At 44.8% G+C, this 21,413-nt stretch overlaps 2 protein-coding genes across 3 annotated transcripts in view; one reads left to right on the forward strand and one right to left on the reverse strand.

Annotated features, from left to right (window-relative positions):
- The window catches only part of tnrc6c2 (trinucleotide repeat containing adaptor 6C2), a 57,145-nt gene extending 41,955 nt beyond the window's left edge, over positions 1 to 15,190 (forward strand). Inside the window, 8 exon segments of the mRNA XM_030352731.1 lie at positions 1,200 to 1,364; positions 1,575 to 1,765; positions 3,937 to 4,087; positions 4,440 to 4,661; positions 6,788 to 6,861; positions 7,100 to 7,239; positions 7,537 to 7,765; positions 7,767 to 15,190. Coding sequence (XP_030208591.1) covers positions 1,200 to 1,364; positions 1,575 to 1,765; positions 3,937 to 4,087; positions 4,440 to 4,661; positions 6,788 to 6,861; positions 7,100 to 7,239; positions 7,537 to 7,765; positions 7,767 to 7,898 — 1,304 coding nt within the window. The 3' untranslated portion in view covers positions 7,899 to 15,190.
- On the reverse strand, positions 15,044 to 19,253 carry cd7al (cd7 antigen-like). 2 transcript variants are annotated; one of them, XM_030352733.1, is made up of 5 exons: positions 18,892 to 19,253; positions 18,284 to 18,643; positions 17,128 to 17,532; positions 16,635 to 16,753; positions 15,044 to 16,418 (listed from the first exon to the last, which is right to left on the reverse strand). In XM_030352733.1, exons 1-5 carry the CDS (start codon positions 19,112 to 19,114, stop codon positions 16,200 to 16,202), a joined length of 1,326 nt encoding a protein of 441 aa, XP_030208593.1. In that variant the 5' UTR covers positions 19,115 to 19,253; the 3' UTR covers positions 15,044 to 16,199. The 2 variants fall into 2 exon arrangements, with proteins under 2 accessions (XP_030208593.1, XP_030208594.1); XM_030352734.1 differs by having other exon boundaries at positions 16,635 to 16,732; positions 18,892 to 19,125.
- Between the last annotated feature and the right edge of the window lie 2,160 nt (positions 19,254 to 21,413).

Below are 21,413 nucleotides of genomic sequence, written 5' to 3' on the forward strand. Positions count from 1 at the left end.
CCCCCTAAAAATAAGTGTTATCTGTTTAATGTTATTTCATCTTGTGACGCTCAATGAATGAGCGCGAGTGTTCATGAACCTTCCTACGTCGTCGTTCGACGCGACCTTCCGTTGCCAGGCAATGTTCGACGCGATCGTCTGTTTCCAGGCAGGTTTGGAATTTTTCGAACGTAGAACACTCGCGCTCAATGAATGAGCGCGAGTGTTCATGAACCTTCCTACGTCGTCGTTCGACGCGATCTTCCGTTGCCAGGCAATGTTCGACGCGATCGTCTGTTTCCAGGCAGGTTTGGAATTTTTTTTTTAAAGTACCGCTTTACCATTTTAGTTTAAGATAATGTTGATCAAAAAGTCTGTTGCGATAATGGCCTTATCGCTATTGACTAGGGCCCGACCGATTCATCGGCCTGCCAATTTTAATCGGCCGATTATAGCCTTTTTGAAAATAATCAACGTCTGCCTTAAAGACGCCGATTACAACCGTTTTTTTTCTTTTCTTTTTTTTTTTAGAAATGTTATTGCGCTTAGTATCCTGCAGATCGCGCTCCTACTCGCCTTGCTAACTAACAACTTTAGCTGGAGTAAAAAAGAGGAGATTGAATTGTACCGTACAACATGAAAGCACGCTCGCTCAGGCAGCTGCGCGCTCACCTCACCAATGTACACAAGACGTGTTGTTTGAGCATGTTGTGTCTGTTTTTCTTTAGGTCCCTGGCCATGTTAATTTGTTATACTGTAGACTCTAACGATGAGACCATACTGCTCAGCACGCACGTGTTAGTCACTGCTCACGAGCGCAGCACATTGGGAGTTAGTTATTTATTTTACATTTTACATTACACTCATTTTTGACTGTAAATGTATTCTAAAAACACTCAAAGGTTCTGCATTCAATTCACATATTCGTCAAAAATGTTTAAAGTATATTTAAGGTATCAAAAACTATGTTTTACATGCTTTTTTTTGTTTTGTTTTTAATCGGCCGATTAAACCGTAATCTTAATTTTTCTCTGAAAATAATCGGCATCGGCATCGGCGCTCAAAAATCAATATCGGTCGGGCCCTACTATTGACGCCATGTCAGAGGGTATCTTATTACAGGAAATTCTGCAGTAAAGATACACATGAAACCAAGATGAGTTGATATTGATGGTTGTTGAAATGATATTGATCAGTGTTCCACCCTCCACCCCATCTAGCTGGACTCAATCCAAACATGAATGTAAACTGCATGGAGGTTGGGGGCCTCTCTCTGAAGGACCCCCCCCAGCCCCAATCCCGTTTGTCCCAGTGGACACACCCCAACTCTATAGACAACTTCTCTGCCAACTCCACACACATGGAGAACAACCTCAACAAGCACGGTAATGAGGTCACAGGCACACAAGGGCTTTGTTCATTTTCACTTCAAGATGTGACATTTATTGGGATCGGTACCAAACCGACATCTTTTCTCACCTCTTGAGGGGCCAAGGCATCTCTGCACTACTAGTTATTTATATCGGTGCCTTTCGCTGTACGCTGTGAACTAAGCTGAACCGGGCTTCCCCTCATCGCCCCACCTCCTTGTTCAGGGGCCATTTCTGCTGCCTCCAGCCTGGGCCCCTCCGGGAAGGGCCCCCAGATGGAGGACTCCTACAGTCCCTACGGCCTGATGTCCGGCTCCGACTCCTCCACCAACAGTCTGGGGCCACAGGACAGCTGGGGCCAGTCCAAGAGTCCTAACGAGAAGCCCTCCAACGGGAAACACATCAACTGGCCCCCCCGGTAACAACCCATGAGCACTTTGTGTATATATACATACTACCTTCGATTTAATTGCAGGACGTAGGATATAACTTATCTATTATGTATATTTATACCCACGGTCTGCGGGAATACTCGATTCTGATTGGATGCAGGGTGTGCATAACTCCTGATATACGGACACCTGGACAAGTAGTTCCGTCAAATTGTCTGTTTACCGTTCTCAATTAATGCGCTAGCTGGCGTATCGTCTCTAAAATAGTAGTAACCATAGCAACGGGAAACAAAACAAAGCTCAGCGGACTATTAATACCTCCCGCTACCTCCCATTCTAAAGTCGTAGCTATGGTCCGTCCTAATTACTGGAGGATTGAACAACGTTTCCGTTGCATAATATATACCTTTATTCTACTTCATTTAACACTGCTTGATTCTCTAACCCTAACCCTGGCTGGGAGGAGGGCATTAACCCGTCAGGTTGCCTGCTGACTTGTCGGTTCTACTTGCTGCTGACTGAGAACATTGTCATCAAATAGTAGATCAATACGCCGCTTGTATTTCAGCCTTCAAAACGAGAGCTGGTAAATTGCGAAAAATGTATTCAACTGTAATCAGGCAACGCGTGGTATAATAGCATCTGCGGTATAATGGCTGGGACAAATTTCAAATTATAAATATGTAGACTTTAGGTTGAAAGTTTAGACCGTCGCGATTCCCATGAAATGAATGGCGTGGTGATTAGTCTTCAAAACGAGAGCTGGTAAATTGTGAAAAATGAATTAAACTGTTATCAAGCAACACGGTTATATGCTATAGACCAGGCCTATTCAACTAGCGGCCCGTGGGCCAAATGCGGCCCCTCTTTTTTTTTTTTCTGGCCCGCAAGAGGTTGCATGCAAAAAAATAATAAAATAAAGGAGAAACATAGTTGCATGCAAATCAGGTTTCTGTGTGTAGCCGGTGATACTAGCCAGTATCAGTACCCCACAATCAGGAACTGGTATCACTTATTCTGACAATGTTTGGCTCAACCGATACGTCTGAGTCTAGCTTTTCTCATATGAATGCCATCAGAACAAGGGCACGTTGCTCCATGACCTATGAGAAGCTGCATGAGTGTCTCAGGAAGAGCCAAACTAGGCAAACAAGGCAGTGCAATCTTTCTCACTGACTCACTGGCTCAAAATGTCTCATATGTACAGTAGTTCTGTTTTGTGATGATTCAAACTACATTGTTGAATTCTAAATGCGTGTCCAAAATATGTGAAACGAATGGCGCAGTGATTATTCTTCAAAACGCGGGCTGGTAAATTGTGAAAAATGAATTAAACTGTAATCAGACAACGCAGTTATATGCTATAGACCCTAGAGTATCTGTGGTATAGAGGCTGGGACGAATTTCGAATTATAAATATGTACAATCCATAACGTTAGCTCTCTGGCTTATAGCTCAGCGGACTAGAATACCTCCCGTTGCCAAGTCGTAGCTAAGGTCCGTCCTATTTACTGGAGGATGGAACAACGTTTCCGTTGCATAAGAGCCTTACAGGAGGGTAATGATTGTTCCAGGTTTTAATCAAACTCTCAGGCATTACCAGGGAAACTTAATTATGGCATGTGAAAAACGTTAGATTTGGATTGTAAAACGCATGAAATTATAAATGAATGATCTTAATTACTTTTCTTTGGCAAGTGACCATGGTATAAGGGGGATAATGTCCTTCGAGGTGCCAAAACATGTTTGATCGATACTAATTAAAGGGGACTACTTTTGAGGGAGATTAACAGAGTATACATTTACTCTGCATTTAATAAGCATGCAATACGAATAAGAAAAAGCATAAATATTAAAGTATTTGAATTGTTTTATTATATTGGCAAGCAAGAAGTAGAAAGACGGGATAATCACCTCAAGCCAGGGCAATAAACAGTTATGATATGCCCTGCCTCTCTGTGATTATCCCTTACTTATATTATACTTTCAACAACTTTTAATTAACATTGACATTAACCATGCAACCTATGATGACACCTCTGCTCTAAAGTAGGGCTGTGCAATTAATCGAAGTAGACCGCGATTTTGATTTTTGGGTGAAACGATCTCTAAACTAATATAATCGATTTGAAACGATGTTTGCAGGCCACACCAATAACCATATGTTCCTATCCCTGATGTCTGTGCCCCCTCCAGAGTTCTGCCCGGGTGTCCCCTGGAAGGGCCTGCAGAACATTGACCCTGAGAACGACCCCAACATGACCCCTGGCAGCGTGCCCAGTGGCCCCACCATCAACACCAACATCCATGACGTCAACAGATACCTGCTGCGGGACCGCAATGGAGGTACACCTCACCCTGTTACATATTATTAATATCCAGATCACCTTGACTTGATTTCATCTTGCCGATAACAGGAATATTCCAACGGTGCCTAATCATCAAAGCCCAGTATTCGGGCTAAGCTGTGTATGAAATAAGATGGTAGACTTTGGTAGAGCCCGCTGAAGTAAGACAAGTGTGTTATTATGACCCAGATAATTGATCTTATCTCATCCGCAGAGGAAGGTTTTACCGTCTTTTTATTTCTACGTCAGTGATACCAACACTAGTTGTGGTCTAAACCTCTATCCAGTGAGTTCTGAAACAACCTGCATGAGTAAAGCTCACGCCCTCCCCCTCCTCTCGCCCCACCTAGGCAAAATGTCCGACATGAAGTCGGCCTGGTCCCCGGGGCCCATCACCCACAGCCAGGCGTCCCTGTCCCACGAGCTGTGGAAGGTGCCCCAGGGGCCCCGTAGCAGCGTGGCCCCCTCCCGCCCCCCGCCCGGCCTCACCAACAGCAAACCGGCGCCCTCCAGCGCCTGGGGGAGCAACTCCCTGGGCCTGGCTCAGGGCTGGAGCAGCTCCTACACCTCTGGTGGGTCCCCCTTGAGTCGTCGTCGGCCCGCCCACACCGGTTATAAAGGGCAGGGCCCGTAGGCTCCATCGCGTGGGGCTGTTGGCATGCTGCTTCTTAGAAACTCAGAATGAAACCGTCAACCTGACATCTGGCCTACTCTCTGTTTATATGTGTTATCCTTGTACAGGAAGTGTGAGCCTGCACAGGTGATGTGTCAAAGTGCAACAGCTCTTTTGTGTTTGGAAGAAAACGTTTTTTTGGGTTTTCAAGGTTCAGTGAATCTACTTTCCAAAAGTGAATTGTAAGTGAATATTTATTAACAGCACAGTTGGTCTATTGATAGCGCTGGTTGGTCTATCCAGCTTGCTCCATTTTTCGGCAGCAATATAGTTTTAAAATGTCTCGCTCAAGGGCAATTTAATACACAAAGACATTTGAAGAGGTACCCTGCAAAATTGTTTACATTCTTTGTGCGTTGCCAATTTGTAAACGACAAACACGTTAGTGACTTTGGTGAGCTGAAGCTCAGCTAACCAGACTCTCTCACAGACATTGGGGACCACTTCCTCTTGTATCTGTACTAGCATCCTGTGGTTTCACACCTCAACCAGAAGTCAAGAGACATGCTACTGCTCGTACCAATCTACCATAATCAAAGTAAAGATTTTTTCACAAACGAGCAACACGCATATTGTGTTGCAGACGTGAATCAAGCTGCAGAAATACAGACGGACGTTACAATACCATATAAGGTCAAATAAATGGTTTGAACTCTGCAGACTAACTTGTTAGCCAGACTACTAGCTAATTTGCGATGTTCGAACCCAGATACCCGGAAGTTTGATGCCAATAATATTAAACTTCTAACATGTCTTATGACAATTTAATAGAGAAAGATAAGCGAGCCATACTATGAAAAGAAGTAAAGTGCCATGCGCTAATGATTTTTGATAAATTGGTTATTTTATAAAAAAAATTGTGGTTATTTATCTCATATAATACTCACTATTCCAAAATACACCAATTATTGCTAAACAAATATAAGTGCCGGATGCATAACCTTGGGCTGTAACATTGATGACACCTGGGAGAATGTAGAGACAAAATGCACATTTATCTTGCAACCATCACCCGATGAGAGTAAAAGTAGGAAGGCACTTCATACTTTCTGAAACAGAAATCACTAATTTGACTCCGCCTACATGCAGTTATAACTTAGGGGGCTGGAAGCCCGGTTCAGCTAAGTTTACAGCGTACAGCAAAAGGCACCGATATAAATAACTAGTAGTGCAGAGATACCCTGGACCCTTAAATAACTCTTCACTCAAAGAACTCGGGTACAACTCCCGAAATGCGATCAAACCAAGGATTAGGGCCACATTCCAATGTATTTATTTTTTTCTTAGTTTAAAGTCACAATTCAGAGATTAAAGTCAGAACTCCAAAAAAATAATCACATGTAGCCCTCAGCCTCTCCCGTACTACTGGGCATTAAAAGCAACCATATTTGACTCAATTTACACATCCACATAACTCTGAAATAGTAGGCACTTAAATAATAATACACCCTACAAATATGTAGGTCATCAATTTATTGACCAGGTCTTAATTAGGGATATTCCTTACGATTCATTTCCTGATGTCTAGTCAAAAAAAACCCCGGCAAAATATGGTCTTGAAAATACATTGTCTATTATAAGAGCCCTTTGAAATGCTTAATATCATTTTCTAATTTACTATGTTGTCTTTTGGGGACCAAATGGTTTGCTGGCTTTAGAAGTTTAAATCGAAATAATCATCCAAAGTACATCGTCAGTCACGAAATGCTAACAATAAACACGTGTTATTTCAATTTATTTGATAGATCCGATGAGCCGCCAATCGCTCAAACTCAATAGCTAATGTAATTCAGTGTACAGCCTGCATTCCTTCTTTCAAATCTCCCCTGAGAGGATTTGCTCAGGAAAAAGGAAGCGTTTAACCAACTTAACCAACCAATCTTTATCTCATCTAATCTTTAAAAAAAACCTGATTGGTGACCACAATGTTTGTTATTCCTCGGACACACTTTGCAGAGATGTACCTATTAAGCTAACGAAACAAGCAGCTAGCGTTAACGTCCCTGTGCTGTGTTCATCTGTCAGAAGGCGCCACCTGGAGCACCGACAGCCCTCACAGGACCAGCAGCTGGCTGGTGCTGAGGAACCTCACCCCCCAGGTAGGGGACCCCCCCGCCGGGCCCAAAGCGCACGCTTCACCTGTAAACGTTACAACACAGAGTGTTACCCTCACTGATGGACAGTAGTGTCAGTGTCATTCTGAAACTCACCGTCCCGTAGAAGTCATCGGCTTGTCTCCCACCCCTCTTTGAATGTCACTTATTCACAACGCCACTTTGTGTGCGTGTTTGTGTGCCTGTGTGTGTGTGTGTGTGTGTGTGTGTTTGTGTGCGTTAGATTGATGGCTCAACCCTGAGGACCCTATGCATGCAGCACGGCCCCCTGATCACATTCCACCTCAACCTGACCCAGGGCAACGCCGTGGTGCGCTACAGCTCCAAGGACGAAGCCGCCAAGGCCCAGAAGTCCCTGCACATGTAAGCCCCCCTGCTGGTGCTTAGGCAATGGCACCAAAGGCACCGCATAGTATGTAGTATGTGGGGCCTCATGGTGACTGCTTATACACTATAGCATGTAGTACCTAATGGTGCTTATACACTTTAGTATGTAGTACCTATTGGTGCTTATACACTATAGTATGTAGTACCTAATGGTGCTTATACACTATAGTATGTAGTACTATAAATATAAATATAGTATGTACAGTACTATAGTAAGTATACAAGCTGTCTTCAATGTCTTGAGCTAAAGGCGGGCTCTGTCCTCCTCTGTAGGTGTGTCCTGGGGAACACCACCATTCTGGCTGAGTTTGCCGGCGAGGAGGAGGTGAACCGCTTCTTTGCACAAGGCCAGTCGCTAGGGGCGACCACCACTAGCTGGCAGGCCAACCCGGGAACAAATCAGACCCGGATGGGCGGGGCCACGCAGGCCCATCCCATGAGCCAGTGGGGCAGCAGCTCCGGCGGGGGCGGGGCCAAGTCGGGCGGAGGGGAGCTGCTATGGGGGGGGGGGCACCCCCCAGTACTCCAGCCTATGGGGACCCCCCGGGGGCGGAGACGATGCCCGCGGAATGGGAAGCCCCTCCCCTATTCACACTCTGCTGCCTGGAGACCTGCTGAGCGGAGAGTCCATGTAGGACGGCTCCACTAACCCTAACCCCCCCCACAGCCCCCCACACCGGGACTCTGGGGCTGGGGCCCCCAGTGGAGGAGAAGGATATGGGAGAAAAAAAAAACATAAACGGACAGTACAGTTTCATCATGGCCAGGAGAGAAACCCAAGCAAATCATGTGGCGATAATCAGTGTCAATGTAAGCTGTTCTGGCCTGCGATTGGTGGATCAGAAGCCTGGGGTCTTCACCAACCGTTCGAGACTGCAGACTTCCAGCTCCTCTGATTCACCTCCACTCTGCTCCTCCTTTTGAGCCTTTTCTTTACTCTGTTCTTTTTTGTACTATTTGTTCCATGGAGGGAAGAAAACAAACAAATGTGACTTACGTTCCGAACCACACAAAGAGATCCTTTAAGTGTTTTGTTTTGAATCTCAGTTCACCCATGGATAATACTCGATGTGAGGTGTTTTTTAAAAAGCAATCAAAGCTGCCATTTCAAAACGTTCCTTCTCCCTCAAAACAACAAGAAGCATAAAAAACCAACCGCTCCCAAACTGAAGACTGAAGAGCGGCCGTGCGCTGCTGGTTCTTCGTGGCCAATGACGACTCGGTTGATAAAAAAAAAAAAAGAAAAGAAAAAAACAACAAAGAAAAAAAGACAACACAGACCTTTGTACTCGTTCATGTTTGTTTCTAAGCACTAAATATTAAGCCTTAAGTGCTCTCCGGGCCCAGGTTCCTTCCCAAGGCCCACCTCGTTTCCGTTTGTCTCTGAAGCTGAAGAAGTAGCTGAATACTTGCACAGTTCCAACTCTGAGCCAGCAGGTGGCGTGGGACACGATTGGTGACCAACCATGTTACTGGGGCGACCGAAGAAGAAGAAAAAAAAAAAAGACTGGTCCTATTGGCTGGCCCTGCCAGTCTGATTAGTGGTCTCAAAGGGATTGACACTGCTGTTTGTTTCTGGGTTCGAATCTGTTGTTGTTTCGTTTGCCAACCTGTATCGGCAAAAGTCCGTTGTTTTTTTTTGCCCAATATCTATTGCAACTTAATACGCTGAAAGAAGATTATTCGCAGACCTAGCTTGAGTGTTTTTTCTTTTCATGTGCGTGTGTTTGTACGTTTGTGTGTGTGTGTAGTACACACACACACACACACACGCTTGTTCGTCGGGTGGCAACTAATCAACGTCTGACAGTATCCTGTACTGCTCGGACGAACGTGGGCGCCGATGGGTGCTTCATCAACTCTGTGATCTGCCCCCTGGGGACCAGACAGGTCCCCACATCACTTCACCTTGTTGTGACGATTATGACATTGTGCAATATTTACACACACCACAGACTCCTCTTCCTTGCGTTACAAAGTCCACCAATGACGAGCACTTAACCATTGGATCACTATTTTTTTTTTACCTTTTCGAAACCATGGGGGGGGGGGTTTTGGATCTAGCGAAACCAGACACCCAGCCTACCGGGCTGAACACGGAACCCTGAACCCCCCCCCCCCCCCTCCTCTCTTGTTGGACAGACTTTGCAAAGAGGAAGAAGCCAGTGTTGTGCATTGGTATATGAACTGGACTGGAGAGCCTTGAGTGGCTCGTACATCGCAACGCACAACTTTCCTCCTCAAAGTGTGAGTGCCCCGCGGACATGACCCCACACAGGCTGACCCCCCCCCCCCCTCCCCCCCCCTCCCGGTCGGGACGGCTGGTTCCGGGTATCAGGCACAATACCAAATAAGATGGGTTCTCACAATGCAGTAGACCGACGAGTGTTCCGTGCATTTGGTACTGTACAAAAAAAAAACTTTTATAAATTCAAAGGGTTCACTTATGAAGAGCAAAGTCGATTCAACTGCAATCCAATAAATCAAAAGGAGCAGCAAAAAAAAATACACAAATGTAACAAAAAGAAGAAAGGTGAAATATGCTTCTCCTATGTACTGTACGTACTCCTGGACGAGCATCCAAGACGAAGGGAATCAAAACGAAACTGAACAATGTTTGACCGCAGTGTTTGATTTCCCTTCTTTTGGGAGTTTTCCTTTTGGATTGGTCACGCAACAATATCAAAGTGAAGATCACTGTTACTCCGGACGAGGAGCCTGGTTCTGCTCAGAAGAGCTGCAACGTTTCTGGTCTCCGGCCCCGACCCCCCGTCGCCCAGTTCGAGGGGAGAGGTGTGGGGGGGGGGGGGGGGGGGGGGGGGGCCTACGGGGGCGGGTCCACAGAGTGCCTCTCGATGCGGTGCCCCCGCTCAGTTTGTCCTGTCAGAAGGGCGACCCCAGCACAGCACTTCCTGTCAGAACCCCCCCCCCCCCCTCCCAAGACCACCAACACAACTTCAGCCTGGCGGGAAATGGCTGCTGCGAGGCCAGCCCAACGTTTTTTGGGGCCTGGCGCCTCACAAGGCACTTTGGGTCCTGCTTGACCCTCCCTTCCCCTAGCTCCTCCCCTCACCCCCCTAAGCTCCTCCTCCCCAGCTCCCTCCCCCAGTTCTTTGACACAATGATCACTTTAGCTTGAAGATGGAACCGTAATGTTTATGGGTTATTTGCCAATGGGTTATCTTTTGTATGTTTTTTGTCTTCTTTTTTTCAGACTATCCTTTTTATCGCTGATGTGTTCATGTCCTCATGTGCGTGCGTGTCTCCATGCAGTGGTGGTCCGGAGGCTGCTGGTGCAGAACACTGTGTGGGAGGGGCCTCTGTGCGATCATCCTGTGTAACTGAATGCAAAGCGAGGGTCACTACAGACCGTTGTTGATTGTCTACACTTTGGTTTATACAAACTGATCATGCTTTGTGTTGGACAGTATTCTGTTGTACCTCCAAGCAGTGTCTTTGAGATGTGCAAAAAAAGAAGAAAAAAAAAAAAGAAGAAAAAACAAATGAAAACAAAAAAGGACTAATAATGAGCTGTCTCAAGGGGGCTGGAGGGTCTGTTGCTTCAACGCTGCTCCCCCTGTTCCCAGGCTGGCCCCCCCCCCCCCCCCCCCCCCCCCCCCCCCCCTTGGCCCCGCTGCGCTCCACTTAGCTGCTACGCTTTACAAACCCTCTCCTCACCACCTCCCAACAAACTGATCAATCCTGTAGTCCCTCCTTTATAACCACGGGAATCACGGCTCCTCGCTCTGTTTCTATGCAAAACACTAGAGTCCTAGAGGAAGCCCAATGTAACAGCATCTACTCACGCTGACTATCATCAGTACTGCACTCTGACTCCGCCCACGGTTAGACCACACCCCTGACCCCCCCCCCCCCGCCCTCCTCCCCTCTCCCCCTTTTTTTCGCACAACGCTGAAAAAAAAAAATAATGGCGACTGTCACGGTCAAATTCGGGGCCCCCCCCCCCGTGCGCCGATATTCCAAACCGCTCGGCTGGGAGGAAGGCCTTTTTGTTGCGTCCGCGCTGACGTCACCTTCTCCATCATCTTGATCTCAGGGTAAGAAGAGTTGATGAAGCTAAATCCCAGGCGGCACCGCGCCCACCCCACCCCCTCCACGACGCGGTGGCGGTGGTACTGTGAGAGCCGTTGAAACGGCGGATCCCTGCGTGAAAAAACTAGGAAGAGGACCTAGCCTCTCGTCTGGAAGACTATCCTAATCAGTCACAGTGGAAGGGGTGGAGGGTCCACTAATCTGTCTCGACCCAAGAGGCTTGCAATTTCACCGGTTCGTTTGACTGGAAAGGGGTGGTGTTGGGGGGTCCTACATGCAAGTGACCCCCCCCCCCCCCCCCCAAACATATAAATGTGCCAATACAAATGTGCTGTGTGTTCAGAGGGCACCTGGCACCTTGTAGTGGAGGCCCAGCCAGGAGGGGCAGGCCCCACCACTGAGACCCAGTGTGGAGGGTTATGCTCTTCTGGTTCTTACTGGGTGTGGGGGGCTTGTTCTTGTGAGGTGAGGTGGGGTGGGGGGAGGGGTGGTCTAGAATGCTAAGGTGCACAGTTGAGGAGGGGTAATCCCTGGTACCTATTTTTTTTAAAACCAAAAATGAAATCACATTTTAACATCGTTTTGATGAAGTTTGAACGAAAAATTTAAATGACAAAACATTTTTGCAAAAAAAAAAGTTTCCTAAACGAAAAGAAACAAAAATCGCTATGCGTTACAAACGTCATTGTGGTCCAACTGCACTCGCTCCATCTAACAGGAAGTGGGAGGGCGGAAAGCCTTTTGTTTCTTAGTGGTTGCTGTTAATTCTGATGATCTGTGTTTGTGTCCTGAACCTCTGAACTCTATATTTCCCCCCCACCCCAGCTCACCCTGCTTACAGCAGGCCGTGGGGGGGGGGGGGGACAAGGGGGGCACAAGTCAAATGGTACAAAGTCTTAAAACAAATGGAGGAAGAAACTAATTCAATCAAAGACAAAAAAAAAAAACGACAACAGGAAATCGTGGAAAAGGCTACCTTGGGGACTGGCGTTCCCGCAGCACACTAGCAAAAATCACTATTGCCTGTTTCTGTTACTGCCTTGATCCGCGCTCAGCCAGACCAACCCCCCCCACCGACCCCCGACAGCAGAGGAGCCCCTCGCAGCGGTGCCACGGGAGTGGCGGACAATGATGAGGGACGGAGGAGGGGGCGGGTTGTCGGTACCACGCCCGCCCTCCCTACCACCCACTCTACACCAGCACCCAGAGGCTCTCCTCTCTCCACCTCTGCTGTTTGTACTCGGCAGAGGCTGCGCGCTATAGGGTGCAGCCCGCTGGGACACTACGGTGTGTGTGTGTGTGTGTGTGTGTGTGTGTGTGTGTGTGTGTGTGTGTGTGTGTGTGTGTGTGTGTGTGTGTGTGTGTGTGTGTGCGCGGAGCACATCTTCAGGCACCTTGGATCTCATCCTTGTCGAACGTGTTTTGTTTTTGGTTGGTCTGTTGTATTTTGTCTTGATTTGAAGGCATCTTAAGCAATATGTATTTCCCCCTGCAAATAAGTGATTTGAGGGAAGGGTTTGGGGGGCGAGGGCACTGTGTCTTACCCGCCCATCTCCTCCAGAAGTCCTGGTACTGTATGTGAATTTGGTAGTTTATTTCACCAGTCTGAATGTTCGGCCTGATATCAACTGGTTGAATACGTACTTAACACAGGAGAACAAAATCACAAACATATCAACAACGACAAAATGAGAAACAACATATTGATCACAAATACTTGAAGGCGCACCAGTACAGTAATGTGAAGTATTTAGTTTGTTTCTCTTTACTTTTTTTATTAGTAGTACAAATCTGGGCTCTTAGAGGACGCCGGTCTCAAATCTTGCATTAAGTTCAACAAAATGTAAAAAAAAACAACTAAACATAGTCTTGGTTGCTTGAAATTACGACGTCTGTATGAATGTGAGTGCAAGCAAGTGTGTTTGTGTATTCAAGGCTAATAGCCTGCTGTTATGTGACACTCAATGAGTTTTGATTCTCTGTTTTTATTTGTGTTGCTTGTGGAGAACTATATTCTGACCTATGATTCTGATGGACATTGTTATCTTCTAAAGTCGCACTGAGTGTCTTTATCCCCTCAATCAGTTCATTGTAGGTGAAAACCACACTTGGTTACGAGGGGAGACTGTGACAATTCATGTGTAAAAGTTTACTCAAGGATGTAATGGATTATTTTCTTTTATTTGGGTTTCATTTTCTCTGTAAAAAGTTTTTATCTACCTTATAGTGGCTTTTATTGTGAAATAATCCAAAACAAGGATTATCATTGAGTATTGCACCATTTTGTTCAAAGGATAAAAAAAAAAAGAAAAAAAAAACTGTAGCCATAGCTAGCTGTAGAAGGACTAGTAATACTTCTGTTAATGGAAAGAGATGCAGTGGGAAATGAGTTTGACTCATTTCAGAGGTGCCTCTTTGCCGCTCATACTTTGCAAAAGTCACTGGCCGTTTACAAGCATTTCATTGGTCTGAGGTTCAGCAAAATAGGAATTCATTACAGGAATGTTAAACGAAAATGTCAAATTCCATCTTATGAATATGAAGTTACAAACTTGCAAAGGGAAGATTTATGCTTTCAGAACTCTGGGAATGATCAGTGTTGTGTCGTACCTTTTAGTTTCCTCTCTTACTGTCCGCCAACGATCTGTGTGTATTGATTTGTAACTTTTTATGTTCTATACACGACGCAAATTTGCTCACTATCTTGCACACTCACAATGTGGATCTTGACTCAGGTAGGCCCGGGATCCATTAAAACAGACTCCCGCTGTCGTTTCCAAGTTTAATGTTTCATGTGAAAACTGCAACAGAGAGAATACAAGTTCCAAGCACTGAAGGCTTTTAAGAATTTACCAGATATAGAAATACAAAAATAGCATTGTTTCTTTAAGTGACTAAAAGGAAAAACTTGTAGCAAGTGACATATTTACCAAAAAAAAGGACTGAGAATCAACTTTTTAAAAGTGTTGTGCTTTACATGTGAAATCTATGTAGAAATTGCTTTACATTTACAACAAAGTATCCATGGTTTGAATTGTCAAAAAGGCATTGATAACATGCAAATTAATATTGTACCATTGTTTTTGTTTTCTTTGCATTTGTAAAGTTCCTTTATTTCATTCAGGAGCATTTTGATTCATGATTTTCCTTTTCGTCTCAAAATCATCTCCTGCCTTGTTGGCGTTTATTCCTATGGCAGTTATTTAGCGACTTGAGAGATTTCCTTAACGTAACAGGTTGAGTTCAGAGAACGGTTATATTATGGAGGACGATGGCTATGGTTTGTTTAGTTTTTGTAATGTTCATGATCTATGCACAAAGGGGGCGGGAGAGAACGGAAGCCTATATTGTAGACCTGTGGCCACCTGTCCACTCTGACACCATAGGGGTCAGAGTTTAATGTAGGGTCGCATTTGACTTGTTTTCCTTTTCTTCTCACTCTGATGTCCGGCCTCCCGTCCCCCTACTCATTCTTCTACATGTCCTTAAATAATGTCATACATTTGGATGGATTTGCTGTGTTGTCCTTAACCAATGAGCGCTTATTGATCTGCTGAAGCACTGTGGCTTTTACTGAGAAAAGGAAGCAAAAGCCCATGACTTAAGGTCTTTTTTTCTTTTCTGTTTATCTGAACGGTTGGGTGGGGAGGTCTGGGTACGTTGCCTTTGCCTTCCTCTTTTCTTTCAAAAGAAAAGTAAAATAGAGAAAAGAAAAAACGTACGTAACTGAGATACAAGGTTGTGGCTTTTAATGTTGTTTTTTTCCTCCTCCTAGAATGTGATTGTTAAGAACATGCACCAGGAAAAAAATGTTTCATGAATTACAAAAGCTTCTTTCGACTATATTAATAAATTGCAATTTTTCTTGGCTGTTTCCAAGTGTCCTGTCCCTTTTTGTAGTTTTATTAGCATTACTTTCAATATGTTATCCTGCAAATTAGGGACAATGAATGCAAAATAACCACAGATATCCCTACCAAAAATCCAAATCAGGTTAAAAATGTATTTGTGCAAGTGTTAAAACCTACAAAATCGACCAAATCTTATCAGACCTCTTACAAAGCAATAAGAAAGGTCTACCAAATTTCACGTCTCACATTATATGGATCTGTTATAGCCAATTAAAAATTTTCCTTTTTTGAAAGTGGCAATAGAAAGATTATTGACCGAGTTACGAGATGAACAGCATACTATTGTATTGATAACAAATACTATTGATAAGATCAGCAATAATCGAGCTGAAATGTTACACATTGCATTTTTAATACTAGTCTTTTCTCGAAACCAAACCAAAAAACCTGATTTGTGAGACTTTCATACAAAAGGCGTTGCATACAGTGAATTTGATGACCACTATGGAAATACAAACCAAATGCAGACCACCGGCTATGTGTTTTACAGGCTGCAGTCTAGTTACACAAAGGGTCACAATATTTTCAAAATGTTGAAAGTATCCAATAGGTGCTTAACATTTTTTTATTTTTTTTGTCAAAGCATTCGATTTATTGATTTCTGTCGGGATATTAAGACAATTCAAACAAACATGAAAAGAAAAATAAGCAAATAGCCTGCAATAGCTTTAAGCCACAATATGCTAAAAATATATGGGTGGTTAATATGCAGAAGTAAAGAACTCACATAAGACAGGCTATATATTACAAATAGAATCTCCAAAAAGAGATATAAAAATGAGAATTTGCATATAACATTTCAAGCATTGCCCTATAAAAGGGTATTTTTTTAGAACTCAACTCAACTCAATTTTAGCTAAGAGAGTTCTATCCAAAGTATTGCTTGGTGTTCCAGGATTAACCTCACCACCTGTGTGCTGAGGTATTGGTGTGACGATGTCACAGAGTGAAAGCATGGCCCTGAGCCCTGCCTTAGCCCTGAATGATTCTTGCAAGGCTGGGGCTCTCATAGTGGTTCTCAGTACGGGGTTTGGCAACAAGGGAGTTGCTGTAATCAGAAACATCCGCTTCCTCCAGATGGAAGGTGCCTATACCACAGGGGCCAAGTTTCGGTTTGGGCGACCGTACCCCGACCATCTCCTCGTAGATGGGGACCTGCGCTTGTGGTTTGACACGGATCCTTCCTCTAGCCTGCATGAAGAACATCAATGACATGGAGAGAAAAGTCACAAACGATGAAAAACAGAGAGTAACTTGTGAAACTGATAACAGCCAGAAAAAAAACAACTGACATATAGAAACAACATATTTATTCAGCTGAACACAAAAATAATAATAGAGAACGTGTTGCTGTTTAGTGATTTAAATGCATAGTGCAATGTACATATGCAATGCACGTGATCTCACCCAATATATGAGCAGCATCAGGAGCAGCAACAACACAGCAACGCCGGCAAACAGAGCATAGAGCAGAGTGCTGTAGCTGGAGCAGTTACACTGACCGCCTGCAGACAGGTGTTGAATTTCTGATATAAGATTATAAAATATATTCAACAATACATAATACAGCATAATACAAGACAGTAATAGAAACCATTGATACATGAATAATTTTAATATGAGATATGGCAGAACCAAAACAGCACTCAAGACAATAGCTTGAAGCTGAATGATGGAGGAAGTGAAAGGCCCGGCAGACTTAGTTCCCCCTTAAGAGAAACGAGTGGTTGGTTGAGAACACGTAAAACAGACGTGCCTATGGGACAGCAGACGTTGAGATATGGTAGTAAAGAGATGACTCTTAACTGAAACCTCCAACCAATACAACCGTTGTTATTCAACTGAACCGGGGGGGGGGGAGCGATAGGGTTTTTAGAGATGGACCCGGATGGTCGCCCACCTTGCACGGAAACATAGACGACGGGCGAGCGCAGGCTGTGGCCGGCCAGAGGCCTGCTGGCCAGCAGCAGGCTGCAGCTGTAGAAGCCGCTCTCCTGGGGCTGCAGATTGAGCAGTGTGAGGTTGAACACCATGCCCCCCATGGTGGGCGTCGTCGCGAACACTAGCCGATCGGCGGGGAAGGGGGAGGAGGACCGGGAGGAGGGGAGCATGGAGCTCGGGGAGGGGAGCCGCTGGTCCCTGGAATGGTGGAGCAGCTCCACGGGGCCTGAGCTCCTCTGACGATTGAGGCTGTACCCCTCCACCGCCGCCTGCCGACCCTCACCTAGAGGGCGCGTGCATGGGAGCACGGCCGAGCCCCCCGCGGACGTCTCCATGTGCACTACGTCCAGCGAGCGGGGGTCGTCTTTGAGGGGGGGGGGGGGGGGGGGGGGGGGGGGGGGGGGGGGGGGGGGGGGTGGAAGAGGAAGCGGAAGTCATGGCAGGATGTGCGGACGGAGAACGCAATGTGTTGTGCGATGGAGTTGTTCAAATAAGGACAATTGTTGCGTGCCATCAGTGTTGAAAGCCTTTTCTCACGTATTTTTTCATAAGAACTAAACATAAAAATAGCCTCTTAATGCAAAATAACCACTTGATTGGCAACACTTATTTTGTCTCTCTGAAAAATGCCATGTGTAATCTGAATTAAATTCAAAACTATTAATAGGTTGGCTGAATTAACCGGAGATGTTTCAAATGCCGTATCGACAACGCTTTTACTTAATTAACTGAAATGATTAAAGGAAAAGGCCTATGTGAAGGCCTATCTGCTTTTCTCAAACTATGTTATAAATATGTTGTGCATAATAGTGCTTTGGCTCGAAAGCTGTGTTTTCTTATTTTATGGTGACGTGACTTATCGAGCCAGACTGAGTATGATTTTTCGTGTGTTCTAGGTTTCGGATTCGTCTTGACTCTTTCCTCACATGAGAAACTGTTCAACTGGAGACAGTAAGGAGACCCAATTCATAACAAGAAGTTGGTAGATCCCCGTCAATTCATCTATAAGGTAGGCCTACTATCCTAACAATAATAACTATAGCCAAATACGAATAATAATAAATAGTAGGCCTATAGACAAATTAAATAATGTAAATAAATCAAACTCATCTCACCATTACCAACGTAGATGAAGAATTCGACCTCCCCAGGAATGATCCTATCATCTGGTGTTGCTTCGATTACGAACTCGCAGCAGTAGCGGTCGGTATCGCCGGGCCTCAGGTCCGAGATGGTCACGTTCACCTGCCGGCCGCTGGGGTCACCGCCGACGTTGAATCGCTTGTCGTCGAGATGGTTCGGCACGTACGGCTTGACACTGTCCTTGTGCATGAACAGCACTTGTTCCTCGCGCAGCCAGCACCGCTTCAGGCGGACGCCGTACACCGAGGTGTCTTCTGTACCTGGTGGGCCTGAGCATCGGAGGACCGCTGACTCCCCCACGTGCCTCTGAAGGAGCTCGACGCCAGCGCGCACTAGATGGTCGAAGAGAAATAATGGGAACTTATTCAGAGGTTCAGCCTAAAGGGGTCTGGAAGGGCCGCGTATGACTAGTTTCGGACTTTTATTTATACTGAGTGATTTGCAAAATTTGAATTAGTTAAATCGGTCGTTAAAAAATGGCGCAAAAACGTTTTCGTTTGAAAAAAACATGTTTTGAGTTGTTAGCCTATATTAACGGAATTATGTTCTAAAATTAAAATACTAGATAGGCTACACTTACCATTTCCACTGATAATCACCATCCATAAAACATAGAGATGAGGAATCCCCATTTTACAATCAATACGTGAATCCTGGTCCACCCAGACTTCCGTGCTTGACCCTAGCCTAGAGTGGGTGCTGCATCGAGCACCATGACGAATGGATAGAAGTATGGAGGTGAAAGATGAGATCCGCACTGAAGCCCAGCCCTCAAACCTAGGGAGGAAGCAAGCAGATCGCATCTGCTTGAAAACCCTGACTCTGAGGAGCCCCTTCACGTTTGTACGGAGCCTAGGAGGTGATATGGTAGTATTTTTTTATGCGTTGAAAGAAACCGCAGGCGCGTTTCAGTAAGTCGCACGCGCGCTTTAAGTAAATCGCACGCGCGCTTTAAGTAAATCGCACGCGCACTTTAGTAAGTCGCACGCACGCTTTAATAAAGCTCGTGTGAGCTTAACACGCCCCCTGCCCGCTATTTCATTGATCAGACAGTGCCATGTACAGAAGCGTAGCCTAATGCAATCACTTCAGAAAATAAATTCTGCTCTTTTTTAAATAACGAGATAGGCTAGGCCTACCTCAAAATCCCAAGAGAAGCTCTCATTCTCATAAGAGCTCTACTTCATCATAGCAAATATGTCCCGCCTGTTCATTTTAATCCAGTTTAATTTTGGTTTACGTTTTTGAAATGTTGGGACATACTTGGCTACCTACTAGTTAGTTTGTCGACTTGGCGCACATCAGACTTTGGGGTCGTTCAGACGGAAAGCCCGTTCTGATCTACCGCGGTGAAGTTAGTTTTAGGTTGGATATTCGACGGATATTCAGTCCAGTTCCAGCCGCGACTTCACGGAGATTTGCCCGGCAATAGCAGCAGGAGAACGGTTAGCGCACCTCGCAGAGCCTCGCGGGGAATCGCTGGAAACTGATTTAGGGACAGTCAATAAATTACTTCACGTAAATATATCAATACAAAATACTTGCAGTTTTTTCAATAGTTTCCATTTCATGTGACCCAGTGACTCCAAACCAGTATCTAATTGTATTATTAAACCCGAAGAATAAGACACACCACTTGTTATGGTAGGTTGCTTCCTCTATTTTATATGAATATTAATATGCAGGAATTATCATATTTCTTTCAATAGCTTCCATGCCATGTGACCCAGAGACTCCAAACCAGTATGCAATTGTAAATCTAAAGCCTAAGAATAAGAAATGCATGTACGTCATTATTTGACACTTTAGTATGGTTAAACATGACTATCAATCATTATAACAATGTTTATAGGTCATAAACTGATGACACGAAGTAGTCTGCAATAACCCTGGGGTCATTGTTTGTGGTGTAGGCCTCCATCCAAACAATATAGCAACTAAAACCGTCAATGCAACCACTGATGGCAATGCAATGCCGCACTACTACAGCGGATGACTACTTGGTGTCATCCGCTGCACGCTTGGAAGGATGCCTGGAGCGTCTGCGTGCTGACAGAGGAACGGAAAATGGACACGTCGAGATTAAAGTCGATATGATGTTTCAACTATATTCTCGACATTTCGAGTTTAATGTCGACATGTTGACTTTAAAGCCGACGTGTCGATTTTAATCTCGTCACGGCAAAAATATTTTTTTTCTTCACGTGTTGCTCTAATACTCTGTCGTAAAAAACCGATCCACTTTGCTAAAGTTAGTCAGCAATATTATTTTCTAGGGCTGTCCCCGACTCTGAATTTTCTGAGTCGAATCAGATCTGCCTTTTCAGTCCAGAGATTAGACTATTCGGCGGGGTTTGTTTACCGGCGTTGCTATGGTGACCAAAACGATGCCGGTTTTAAACTAAAACTTTGATTCTGAAAAAAGTATAAATGCTATCAAAATTCCTTAGATACTATTGAAGATACAAGTGTGTAGATTTGTTTAATGGTTTGAACGATGGTAAACGGTTGAAAAAGGAATGAGTTACGATGTCTAGAAGTAGGTTTATCAGAATGGGCAGACGTCTTCAATGAAAACAGCTGAAAACGAAGCGGTATGAAACTAAAACTGTGATTCTAAAGAAATTTTAAATGATATCGAAATTCTGTTCAGATATTATTGAAGATACAAGTGTGTAGATTTTGATAAATGGTTTGCACGAAGATAAACGGTTGAAAATTGATTTAGTTATGTTACTTCTTCAGTTGAAGTAAGACTGATGATTTGAATCATCGACTTTCAGGTTTTTTTTTGGGTTTATTTTTTTCTCAGGTCGCGCCCCCCCAGAAGAACCCCCAGTTTGAAAAGTTTAGGTGTAGTCTCTTGCTCTGGATCGTCTCTATGCAAAGCAGCGAGCTCGAGAATCAATGTGAGACAATGCAGTATCACTCGAGACACGTTTATTCAGATCAACAAAGCATACCTACAGATCATCCAAGGGAGATAACGCCCCTGACTAGTTATTTCAGTAAAGTAGCCTATACGAGCAGAAAAGTGGCACATGCAGTTTGCGCGCCCTTCTCCGGTGCAGGCATATTGGTCCCTGTTTCGGACCCTGCATC

This window comes from Gadus morhua, chromosome 3, assembly GCF_902167405.1.
Source record: "Gadus morhua chromosome 3, gadMor3.0, whole genome shotgun sequence".
Classification (NCBI taxonomy): Eukaryota; Metazoa; Chordata; class Actinopteri; order Gadiformes; family Gadidae; genus Gadus; species Gadus morhua.

What these genes read in the sequence shown, in the direction of transcription:
- cd7al (XM_030352733.1), bottom strand. Translation starts at nt 19,114, where the DNA reads ATGCGATCTGCTTGCTTCCTCCCTAGGTTTGAGGGCTGGGCTTCAGTG. An exon ending in CGTCTATGTTTCCGTGCAAG is followed by an intron (nt 16,754 to 17,127) that starts GTGGGCGACCAT and finishes ATCTTATATCAG; the next exon opens with AAATTCAACACCTGTCTGCA. An exon ending in TGATGCTGCTCATATATTGG is followed by an intron (nt 16,419 to 16,634) that starts GTGAGATCACGT and finishes TTCTTCATGCAG; the next exon opens with GCTAGAGGAAGGATCCGTGT.